This window comes from Nyctereutes procyonoides, unplaced genomic scaffold (genome assembly GCF_905146905.1).
Source record: "Nyctereutes procyonoides isolate TBG_1078 unplaced genomic scaffold, NYPRO_anot_genome, whole genome shotgun sequence".
Lineage (NCBI taxonomy): Eukaryota > Metazoa > Chordata > Mammalia > Carnivora > Canidae > Nyctereutes > Nyctereutes procyonoides.
Genome location: NW_026575036.1, coordinates 9,724,337 through 9,737,461, shown reverse-complemented (window position 1 = coordinate 9,737,461; position 13,125 = coordinate 9,724,337). Strand labels below are relative to the sequence as shown.

Below are 13,125 nucleotides of genomic sequence, written 5' to 3'. Positions count from 1 at the left end.
ATATGTAGAATTTTAAACAAAAAAATAAGTAAACCAACAAAAAAGCACAAACAGACCTATAAATATAGAGAACATACTGATTGCTGCCAGAGAGGAAGAGGTGGGGGGGATGGCTAAAAGAAGTGAAAAGGAGTGGCAGATTTGGGTTAACAGTTGCAGAAAAAGTCATGGGGAGGGGTGTCTGGGTGGCTCAGTCGGCTAAGCATCTAATTCTTGATCTTGGCTCAGGTCATGATCTCAGGGGAATGAGATCAAGCCCCACATCAGGCTCCATGCTCAGTGTGGAGTCTGCTTGAGATTATCTCTCTCCCTCTGCCTCACCCCTCCCCCTACTCACTAAGTAAGCAAATAAATATTTTTTTAAAAAGAAAAAAAATCTATGGGGACAAGATGCACAATATAGTGAATACCATCAGTAGTATTGTAATAGTGTGGTATGGTGACAGTAGCTACACTTGGGGTGAGCATAGCATTATGTAGATTTGTTGAACCACTATGTTGCACACCTGAAACTAATGTAACATTGTGTGTCAACTGTACATCAAAAATAAAGTTAAAAAAATAATAATACGGCATAGATATTTTTCTCCATGCACAAAAAAAGTATTATTAGTCAAATATAAAAATGGAGGGGAAAAAACAAAGGCATTTAATGAAAGTAGTTTCCCCTCTACCCCAGATAAAATTTCAGTTTCAAGTAAGTACTTTTTAAAATCTGTTTTGGATAAACTGGTGTGTGTGTGTGTGTGGGGGGGGTCATTCTTAGATATAGTCAGTTCTACTATCATATTCAGAAAATAAATTAGTAATCCACACACCCATCTTATTTAAGCAAAAGACATCTCTTTTATTCTAACTGAAGTCTGCCTTGAGATAATTTGCTCTGGGGACAAGGTGGATGCAGGGATGAAGATTCTTCCCTCAAGAAGGTAAATATAGACTATAAGAAAAGAAGTCTATGGGACACCTGGGTGGCTCAGGGGTTGAGCATCTGCCTTTGGCTCAGGGTGTGATCCCAGATTCCGGGGATCAAGTCCCACATCGGGCTTCCTGCATGGAGCCTGCTTCTCCCTCTGGCTGTGTTTCTGCTTCTCTCTCTGTGTCTCTCATGAATAAGTAAATCTTTTTTTTTTTTTTTAAAGAAGTTTAGGGGAATGAGCAGTCATAAAGGAGAATGAAAACTATAGAGAGAGTATAGCAAGTCCCCCACTTAAAATGGTTTGATTTCTGATTTTACAATGGTTGTAAAGTGATACATATTCAGTGAAATTGTACTTCAAATTTTGAATTTTGATCTTTTCCCTAGCTATGATACTTTCTTGATCCTAGACAGTAGCAGTGAGCCACAGCTCCCAATCAGCTATGCAATCACAAAGGTAAACAACCAATACACTTACAATCATTTTGTACCCATACAACTCTTCTGTTTTTCACCTTTGGTACAATATTCATTACATGAGATATTCAATACTTTATTATAGAATGGGCTTTGTGTGAGATGATTTTGCCCAATTTTAGGCTAATATAAGTGTTCTGTGCACTTAAAGTAGGTTAGACTAAGCCATGATGTTTGGTAGGTTAAGTGTATTAAATGCATTTTTAATTTAGAGTATTTTCAATTTACAATGGATTTGTTAGGATGTAACTCCATCATAAGTCAAAGAAGATCTGTATTAATTCAATGGCAAATGTCATTTGGCAGTGTTAGGAGGTATTGAGAAGAGAAAAACTTAAGACATTTAGAAAGATGATTTTTATTTCTTTTATTTGTAGTAGAATTGAAAAGAGAGTTGTAAAGCCAAAAAGAATATCTTTATCGTATTTTCCTCCACTAAAACTCTAAGCCCTCTATCACATATCTCAAACTAAAAAGGCTTCCTGTCATGGATTTTTCTGTGTCAACTTGGCTGGGCCATGGGATGTCCAAATATTTGGTCAAGTGTTATTCTGGATGTTTCCATGAAGGTAGTTTTAGATGAGATGAACATTTAAATTGGTAGACTAACTAATGCAGATTGTCCTTCCTAATAAAGATAAGCCTGTGTAGAACAAAAAGGTGGGCTTTCTCTAAATAAGAGAATTCTTCCCGCCTGGCTGCATTTGAACTGGGACATCAGCTTTCTTCCTGCCTTTGGGCTCAAACAGAACCATCAGCTCTTCTTTGGTCTTGAATCAGCCTTTGGACAGGAACTCTATCATCAGCTTTCCTGGTTCTCCTTGGAGAAGCTTTGGACTCAGACTGGAACTAAATGGTTATTAGCTCCTTAGGTCTCTAGCTTGCTGACTACCAAGCAGATCTTGGGACTTGCCTGCCTCCATAATCATGTCAGCTGATTCCTTATAATTAATCCATCTATCTAAAAACATATACACACACAGAGAGAGTATTGGTTCAGTTTCTCTGAAGCACCCTGATTAATATCTTCCTTTAGTGAAGCTTCCTTATTTTCTTCAGGGAAATAGTTCCTTAAATCTGGTCCAAGCAGAGAAGTTTTTGGGAATAAATTAGCACCATTCATCCTACAATGTAATTAAAGGTGCATGGAAATGTTTTGCTGCAAGAATATTCATTATGATGCTATTTATAATAGAGAAAAATAATAGCCAATTGAGACAGATTGGTTAAGTAAAATATGATACATCCTCCAAAAGGTATATGAAAAAAAATTTGTGGACACAGATGAACACTCAAAATTACTAAATGAGAAAAAGCAGATTATAAAAACAAGTCTGGAAACTTTCCTATAGTTCCCTTAGGGAACATGTTATATATATCTTAAGAAAAAAGAATGACCCAAAAAAATCTTAAGCCATTTTTAGCAATCATACTGTGGTAGTGAGGTACACAGAATCCAGGGTGTCCCTTATGATCCCTGCCTCCTGTTGTTTATATCCTTGTATAGTTCCCTCCCCTTGGATGTGGGCATGACCTGTGTCTTGCTTCTAACCAGTAGAACATTGCAAAGGTGATGGGATATACATGTATGTGATTATATGATTAAGGTACATAAGATCATATGGTATCTGGCTTTAAAGAAGCAAGATACCATATTATGGGCTTCCTATGCTAAGAGGCACAACTGATAAGAAGCTGAAGGATACCTCCAGCTGACAGCAAGAATCTGAAACTGGGTCCTATAACCACAAGCAACTGAACTCTGTTGCCAAAAGCAGGTCAGTTCCCTGTTAAGCCACAGATGACACAGCTGCTCTGGCCAACTTTGACTGCAGCTTTGTGACTTCCTTAGCAGAGGACCCAGTTACGCTGTACATGGACTCCTGGTCCATAGAAGATATGGGGTAATAAATGCATATTGTTGTAAGCCACCAAGCTGGTGGTAATTTAGCAAAGAGAAATAATACAAGTAGTTTGGGTATTATTATTCTAAAAGTATTGTATATATATTGAAGAATAAAACAAATGAGCATTTATATTGGTGTCATTGAGGACCAGGATTTTCTATGGATAAGAGAGGAAATACAGATACAGAAGAGATAAGTAAAACCCCTATAGTACTAAATTTGCATTGGAAGAAATTTGCTGAACTCATAATGTATTTTATCTTCAAACAATTTAAGTACTTCCAAAATCTGACTATTGAAAAGGCCCATAAAATAACAGCAATCCCTTGCCTCCAGATTATGGTCTCTATTATTTCCCATGAAAAAGAACCATGTATATTTGAAGAAATAGATGATTCCAAGGTTGGAGTAGGAAATGTACAAGACAAGCCTAGAGACTTTTACCATACCAGGCAAAATAAGGAAGCTATTAAAAATAATGAGGACAGGTTAAAAGTATTAGTACCTGGGACATCTGACTGTTACCAGGACGTAATGAAATGCTCAAGTAGATTGACAAGAAATATAGAAAGAATAAATGGCGATAAAAAATACTTCTATTTGGTAACAATTATAGTAATTGATTTAGCATCAATGGATGCTATGTTTCTAATCACAAATTCTAATGTGTAGATTTTTTTCCCCTAGGCACATCCAAGCAATTCTTAAACACCAGCTGGGTGTGTTACAATTCAACTCAGTTCAGACACTGTCTTGTGATAGTGTCAGATCACATAGGACCCAGCCCTACAACATTCAGGTGCCAATCCCAAGTCTAGGATATTCTGACTGAACTGCTAATTGATTGGATGTTCCCATGATCCCTTCCTTGAGTTTGCTAGAATGGCTCACGAAACTCAGAGAAACATTGTGCTTACTAGATCCTCAATTATAACAGGATATAACTCAGAAACTCCCAGATGGAACAAGGCAAGATATGGGGAAAAGGCACAGAGCTTCCAGCCTCTCCTTGGTATACCACTCTCTCCAAATCTTACATGTTCACCAACTTGGATGCTCTCCAAACCCTCTCCTTTTGGGTTTTTATGGAGGTTTTATTAAAGTTTTAATCAAGACTGATTAAATCATTGGCCATTGATGACTAAATTCAATATACAGCCTCTCTCTCTCATCATCAGGTCAAGAAAGAATGGCTTGAAGTTCCAAACTTCTAATCCTATGGTTGTCTCCTCTAGCAACCAGCCCCCTCCCCTTAGGTGGGGCCCAAAAGTCACCTCATTAACATAACAAGACATGTTTATTGCTATCATTTAGGAAATTCCTAAGGTTGTAGGAACTCAGAGACAGAAATGGGACAAAAACCAAATATTTTATTATAAAGCACAATATCATAGATGCTAAAACTAGTGAATGAAAGTCTGATGAGAAATGGAATATTTATATAGACTCAAAGTGTCTTCCCCTAAGTTATTTATTAATTACAAAGGAACAATAGTAACTTTGCAATGGGAAATTTGGCAGACACTACACTAATCAAGTGATCAAGTTTTAAAATCCTGATATATTGTACTAAGTACATCATTTCTGTAGTATGTCTGTGAAAATGTAGAATTTGAAAAATCAAGGAAAATATCAGACATTCTACAAAGTAACTGGCCTATATTCTTCAAAAATCTCAAGGTCACAAAAGACAAGTGAGCAACTTTCCAGATGGAAGGAAACTGAAGAGCTATGACTGCTAAATAGAAGGTATGGATCCTGGATCGGGAAACAAAACAAAACAAAAAAAGGCTGTAAGGTATGATTGGGACAAATGAGAATATTTGAACATAGAACTTTGAAAAAAATCACAGTATTGCAGTAATGTTGAATATCCTGATTTTGATCATTGCTCTGTAGTCAGGCAAGCAAATGTCTTTATTTATAAGAAATACATGGGGGTAAGGAGGCACAATATCCACACCCTACTCTTGAGTGATCAGGAGAAGCTTTTATCCTGCTTCTCCTTCAGAAAAGACCTAGACAACCAGATAGTTGATGAAGCAAGGTAGAGTTTCTTTTTATCAATTATTCCAGCTGATAAATTAGGAAGGGATGATAGAATATCACCATTTGCACCACCTTATAAAGGATAGGAGCTCAGAGACAGAAATGGGACAAAAACCAAATATTTTATTATAAAGCACTATATCATAGATGCTAAAACTAGTGAATGAAAGTCTGAATAATAGGCCTTATTAAAAAGAAAACCAGAGGCCCAAATTGGTGTCACTTAGGCCAAATCCCAAACCAGAGTTCAATACCTTATCTAACTGTGGTTTCAATCTCCCCAGAAATGTAGTCTCAACTGGGCAGTGGGGAGTTTTCTGGTGGGTACCAGTGAATCTGCTTCATGGGCCCTCTCTATGCCCTAAAGGAAGACAAGGTATAGTCTGCATGGTAAGACATCACCATCCTCCACCCCATTCCCTTCCAAATCCTCCCCATTATTCCCTCTAAGTGAAAGCCATCTTGCCTAGAACAAGCCTTTCCCACTCTCCTTATAAAAACTTTCTATTTTATACATCTCTGAATTCCTTCCTACCTGCTAGATGAGAAGCCGCCTGATTCACAAATCATTTTAAAAAGCCAATTAGACCTTCAAATTTACTCAGTTGAATTTTGTTTCTTAATAGATTTGGTGGCAGTAAAGGACCCAAAGTGAACTACCAGCAGCATTTGGGGATGATGAAACACAACCATGGTACCCGTGAACCCTGTGAGTTCAGTGTTTTTCTTGTCATTTCCGAGAGCTGTGGGCAAATTCCTCTCAATTCTGACCTCTTATCTGTTGTGTTTGAGCTCTCTATCTAATTAGCTTTCCTTTCTATGGTAGGTCAGCTTATGCTGGCAGACAATAATGCCCCAAGTACAGCTAGCAGATGTGCCCAGAGCCCCATGGAGCTGGTGGTTCTGCCCAGAGCTTCGTTGAGCCGGCAGGAGGGCCTACCTGGAGCCAAGCCCCTAGCCTCTCAGACAATTCCCATAGTGGAAAACTTCAAGTTTCCACAGGAACTATTGGTGGTACACATAGGGCCTTCTTGTGGCCAGGACACAATAACATCTCTTGGTTACTTCTGATATATGAAATCGCATGTGTTTATTTGCCTTATTTTGTGTAAAGGAGCAGGGATCTCAGAGGCCAAAAAGCTGCAAAAAATGGTAGGCATAGGCTGAGCATTTAAAGGCTGTTAGAGTACTAGCCACCTCAAGAAGAATCCCGACAGGATAAGTTGGTCACAGAATGGGTTAGATTGACATTAGGTCACCCACCAACCGCAAGAAAATTTCCATGCAACAAGGTATGCTATAAAACACACACAGACCCTAACTCTGTGGCTCATCCCTTTAGGTATTAGTCTGGCTGAGAAACCCAGTCTTAGGTAAGCAGATTCTTTTTTTTTTTTTTTTCCCAATATCCTTGCAGTTAGCTAACAAATTCTAAAGAGTCACACATATTACCTTTCTGCACACCTGCTTATTTTGTGTCTAAGAACTATAGTTCCAGAAATTCAGATATCTAGAAAAAAACAACAAAATCTCACTAAGCTGGTTTCGTCTCCTGTGGAACCTGGCTTGGTAACTGTCAGGTTAAGGCCAGGTCAAAATAAGGCCAGACCGAAATGTAAATTGCACTTCCTCTGCAGGTAGATATGGCTGAATAGAAATGTGGGTTAACTCCCTTTTCAGCTAGGGTCCTACCAAACTGCTCCCAGCCCTCAAGGGTATTACAACCTGGAAATACAATGGCCATATGGGGAACGTTCCAATTAGGTAAGATCATTTAAGAAGTGCACTTGAAAGCAAAGGCTCTGAAATGAAACAGAATGGGGTACCTGTTTCAACTGGCATGCAGAAGCCTCCAAAAGGTTTTGAAATTCCAAAGTAATTCCACTGAAAGATTCATCACAAAAAAAGCTAATGAAAAAGAGACAATGTACCTACAATAAGACTATAAGACTGATGTAACTCCTACTGCTCACCTCTATCCTTTGAGCATTCATCCTAGTTATCCTCTGTCTGAATTTTCTTTCCACTCTAAAGAGACTATTAAACAGTTATATTTTAAAATAAGACCATTCAGGGCAGCCCTGGTGGCGAAGTGGTTTACCACCCCCTGCAGCCCCGGGTGTGATCCTGGAGACCCGGGATCAAGTCCCACATCAGGCTCCCTGCATGGAGCCTGCTTCTCCCTCTGCCTGTGTCTCTGCCTCTCTCTCTCTGTCTCTATGAATGGATAAATAAAATCTTTAAAAAAAATAAAATAAAATAAGAGTATTCAGAGCTACCAGAGATCCTCATCAGGCATCTTTCACTCCTTGGTCAAAGTCTGAACTAAGGGTCTTAGTTAAAGATTTTCCTAAATCCAGGGAGGATCCTCGAGAGTTTTTGTAAATAGATTATTTCCTCAGTACAATCAAAAGATGGAAATAAAAATTCAGTGTTCCTTCTTTCCCAAATCCAGACCCATTGGTTATTGATCCCTTATCTCTTAGAACTATTTCTTTCTTGTTTGTTTCCTTTTATGTCCCAATGAAGTAGGAAAGCTTGAAGCAACTTCATTTTAGAAAGGCTCCATCTCTGCTATTTTTCTGCTACACCCTATTCACTCATGTTCCATATTCTGCCTCTGAACAAGCCAAAGAAGCTATGTTTCCATTTCAAGGGATGATGAAGGATAGAAGCAGAAAAATGTTTGCCTTTAGCCCAGAAGGCTGACTATAGCCTGCATAGTTTTGATAAGGATCAAATACATGGTGGTTGCTACATTCTTAAAGGGTCTCATGACTGCCTTCACTTCTCACCAATAGTTAATATCAAGCTGAATGATAAGCATGAGAGAAATCTTGCAAAAGTAGTTTTATGAACAGAAATTAAAAAAAACATTTATGAGTTAATACCCCTTGCATATTCCTTCCCCTTTGAGCACTAAGCATAACCAATCACCAGCTTCATACAGCAAAAATGCAGCTCTTTCTGCCCACGGGTCCTGTCCTCATGTTACTTAAATAAACTAAGTTGTACCATTAACCATCTCCAGAATTCTTTCTGGATTGTTGGCCTGATGATTCTGCAACAGGTGGACGCAAGAAAGTTAATCACTGAGTTTTGTCCAAGACCCCAAACACCAGATAACACTGAAGAAGAGCCAGATCCTAAACATCTTCCAGAACATTAGTTTCAAACAAACCTCAGCTGATGCTGGCCCCAATAACCTTATTTTCAGTAATTTATGGAGTAACACCTATTGTTCACCTGCCATTTGCCTTGACTGGATCCTACCTACCCTAGATTCCTGGAGGAACAAGTACCTTAGACTCTCCTAATATAAACCTCTAGCAATGATGAGACTCATTTTTCCCCCCTTTCTGAGCGCCCCAGATACTCTGCTATTATCTATCACTTACTCTATTCAAAAAACTCTATTTTCACTTTCTCTGGCTCATACTTGATTCCTGTTCTGCACGAAGCCAAGGACCCTGTTGGCTGGTCTTGTGGGACCCTCCGCTGGGTTCTGGGACTTGGCCTGCTTGCATCACTTAAGAATGTGGCTTGGCTTTCTGCCTGCCTGGGATATGCAGGTTGTCATTTCTCTCATTGGCTATGTTTGGGAGTGACTTTAAATCTTGTAAGAATAGTAACTATTACATACTCTAAAATTAACAAATTTTTAAACAATTTTATTCATGTATTCATGAGAGACACAGAGAGAGGCAGAGACATAGGCAGAGGAAGAACTCAATCCCAGGACCCTGGGATCACAACCTGGGCCTAAGGCAGATGCTCAACCACTGAGACACCCAGGTGCCCTAAAATTAACAATTTTGAGCTAATTTTTAAAGTGGTTTTATAAATTTGAGATGTATATTTCTTGTGAGGAATCACTGATGATATGTAAGTAGTTTCAATGATTGGAGCTGGAAAATCAGTTGATAAGCTCAAAAAATTATTCAAAACATTGGTAAAATAGGCAAAACAGGTATAAAGAAATTATAAAGAAATAACTAATGCCTAAACAGCCATTCTTACTCCCAAATTAGGTTGCATCCATCAGGTATGTAAACACAACCACATAGAGCACTGCGCATAAACTACTTCCCTTCTGCTCACAATAGAAAGTACACATGACTTGATGAGAACGTTTCAGCAGATAATTTTCAACTTACCTCTACATTCTGTGTCACATGCATGAAAAATACTTGTGAGTAACTCCTCACAGGTCCTGCTAGTGCTGTAGGTTACATCTTCTTTGACATTATAGTTTCCTAGTTTCCATCCTATTAGAAGAAATTTTGTAAATCTAGGTGCTTTCTGTGCTACAATTGCTAATTTATTTTGTTTTAATTTTAACAAAAGAGACATATTTCAATAGCAGCCCATAATACCTATTACTTGACATGAAAAGACCAAGCAAAAATTTTGTCTTGAAAATCTATTATTCATTTTTCCTTTTAATTTATGTTTTGTTAAAGTAGAATAAAAGAGAGATGAAAGAGAAGTTTTTGCCTTATTAAATTAAACGCATTCTATGAAAAAGTAACTAGTACAACACAACAAAAATATTTTTTAAAAAGTAGAGGAAACAGAATAATTTGCTATACAGAAGAAATATCTTACATTGTTTTGCTTTTCAGTGCCCATCATGTATAGGACTCTATGAGTAATCCTCTAAACAGAGTTCACAAAATTTGAATTGAAATTGGCCTGTGAAATCAATATTCTCCTCTGGCCTATCTATTGGCATTACAATGGAGCCTACACTGTCCTACATGTTTTACTTCTACACACACACACACACACACACACACACACACACACACACACACACACGGAGTTAAAATGGTAGTTTTTGCTCTAGAGAAAATTTGTTGCCAGGTGAGTAAACAAATACCAATGATAATGATTATAAATACAGTCTGGAATTTCTATCATGTTTTTAATTAAAAACATAGAGAATACTTACATTTCACATGTAAGATTTTCTTTTAAGAGAAAAAAAGGGTGAGCCTTGCTGAAAGGTGGCAGAGCAGGATCCTGAGCTCACTTCCTCCCACAGACACACCAAGGCAACAATTACAGCTGACCCTTGAACAATGTGGGTTTGAACTGCATGGGTCTATTTATACATAGTTTTTAAAAAACAGACATGGTACATCACTATAAATGTATTTTCTCTTCCTTATGATATCCTTAATAACATTTTCTTTTCTCTAGATTATTTTATTGGAAAAATATAGTATATGATACCTATAATATAGAAAATATGCATTAATCCAGTATTTATGTTATTGTTAATAACCTAATACTGGCAGAGATCTTCCACAGCTAAAAGGATAAAGAGAAGGCCCACTGAGAAGGGTAAGAGAGGAGAGACACAGTAGACAACCAAAGCCTCAGTGTGATAGCAACCCACAATGAGGAACTATATCACAGATGTGGAGGTTCTCCCTGAGAAGCCAGGAGATCAAGCTCCAAATCAGGCATCCTGGGCCCTGGGGACCTGTGTGGTGAAAACAAGCCCCTATCACATCTGGCTTTGAAATTCAGCAGGTCTTAACTCTGACATAGAGGACTACAAGAAATGGAATCTCTGCTCTTGAAGGGCCAGTGCACTGCATCAGTTGGCCCAAGACTCAGCAGTTTGAAAAGTTCTTGGGATATACATGAAAGAGACTACTAATTTTAGGACTTGTGTCAGTGGGGCAGGGATCTACAGGAGCTTTCTCTGGAATGAGGTACACTCCTTCAGCTTACCTCATCTGACACTTGCAGATATGGATTCTGACACTCTCCATCTACGTCGATAGCACCACTTGGCACATGCAGGTATTCTCCTGCAGAACTGCCCCAGTAGGTGCCTCTCTAGTTGGCTCCTGACCCACCACTCTGGGGTGTGGGGTGCAGAGGGTGGGCAGTCTCATTTGGAACCTGTGTCTCTCCAGAGCAACTACTTCTGCCCTGACCAGGACTAGGGCCTCTCCAGAACTACTTCTGCTCCCCAGGGAGTGGTGGAGCTGGCTGCATCTACCAGCTTACTGACAGTAGTTATAGTCAGGCCAACCACTCAGCCTTTCCAGGAGCTAGCCCAATCCATCACAACAATCTCAATAGCCTCCCATTTAGCTGCACCAGGGACTTAGCCACATCTACCAGTTTCCCTACAGATACTGAAGCTAGGCCTCTCACTCAGCTGCACTACATGCAAACAATGCTCCTCAGTGTACATGCAGCAGTCAAGGTTAGAAATTATAGACAGCCAGCCTGAGAGCTAACTCTGCCCACCAGCAGTGGCAGAAGCCAGGCCTTCCATTCAGCTGTGCTGGGGGCAAGCTCTGTAGTCAATCATTGTAAATAGCTGGACTAAGGGCTGGCCCTGCCCCAGAGGACCAGTAGCAGTCATGACCCAGTCACAAGGGGAGTGCACACATAGTTCACACAAGGGACATATCTGGAGCACTTGGTTTTGCTGACTGGGAAGGGATTGCTACCAGGCCCACAGGGCATGTTCTATATAAGACCACTACCTTCAAGACAAGAAGATAACTGACCTACCTAATATATAGTAAGGAATAGAGTCAGACAAAAATGAAGGGACAGAGGAATATGAACTGCATGAAAAAGACAAAACCCCAGAAAAAAAAAGAGCTAAACAAAATGGAATTAAGCAATCTACCTGATAAAGAGTTCAAAGAAACAGTCATTAGATGTTCACCAGCCTTGATAGATTCAGAGATAACCTCAACAAAGATAGAAAATATAAAAAAAAGGACCATCCAGAACTGAATACAATAACTGATATGAAAAAATACATTTGAGGGAATCAATAGCAGATTTGATGATGTAGGAGAATAGATTAAGTGATCTGGAAGACAAGATAGTGAAAAGAAACTAAATTGAACAGAAAAAAAAAAGAAAGAAAAGAACTTTAAAAAATGAGGACAGGTTAAGTAAGTTCTTGGAAAACATCAAGCATAATAATATTCACATTATAGGGGTCCCAGAAGAAAAGGAGCCATTGGGGCTCCTTCTCCTAATAGAAAACATATTAGAGGAAATAATAGCTGAATACTTCCTTATCCTAAGGAAGGAAACATATATCCAACTTCAGGAAGTACAGAGAGCCCCAAATAAGATGAACCCAAGAAGCCTGACAAGACACATAATTAAAATAGCAAAAATTAAAGATAAAAACTTAAAAGCTACAAGAGAAAAGCTAAGAGTTTGGCAGAAGGAAAATCCCAGAGGGCTCTCAGCTGATTTTTCAGCAGAAACATTGCAAGCCAAAGGGAGTGGCACACTATAATCAAAGTGGTGAAAGGGGGGAAGATACATCCAAGTATACTCTACATGGCAAGGTCATCATTCAGAATTGAAAAAGTTTCCAGACAAACAAAAGTTAAAGGAGTTCATCACTACAAGCCAGCCCTACAAGAAATGTTAAAGGGATTTCTTTAAGTGAAAAAAGAAAAGGTCATAACTAGATATAAGAAAATTATAAAAGGAAAAACTTTCACTGGTAAAAGCAAACATACAGTAAAAATACTAGATCAATCACTTATAAGGCTAGTATAAAGGTTAAAAGACAAAAGTGGTAAAAATCAATTATACCTATAAAAATTAGTGAAGGGATACACAAAATAATAAGATATAAAATATGACATCATATACATAAAATGTAGAAGTGGGGAGTAAAACTCTAGTTCTTTCAGAATGTGTTTGAACTTCAGTGACCATCAGCTTAACAGATGACTATATACATAGATGTTATATATGAACTTCACA

The 13,125-nt window shown here is 38.5% G+C and overlaps 1 protein-coding gene across 1 annotated transcript in view; it reads right to left on the bottom strand.

Moving 5' to 3' along the window:
• Nucleotides 1–13,125, bottom strand: part of IRAG2 (inositol 1,4,5-triphosphate receptor associated 2) — a 126,493-nt gene that overhangs the window by 103,832 nt on the left and 9,536 nt on the right. Inside the window, 1 exon segment of the mRNA XM_055318836.1 lies at nucleotides 9,510–9,620. Coding sequence (XP_055174811.1) covers nucleotides 9,510–9,620 — 111 coding nt within the window.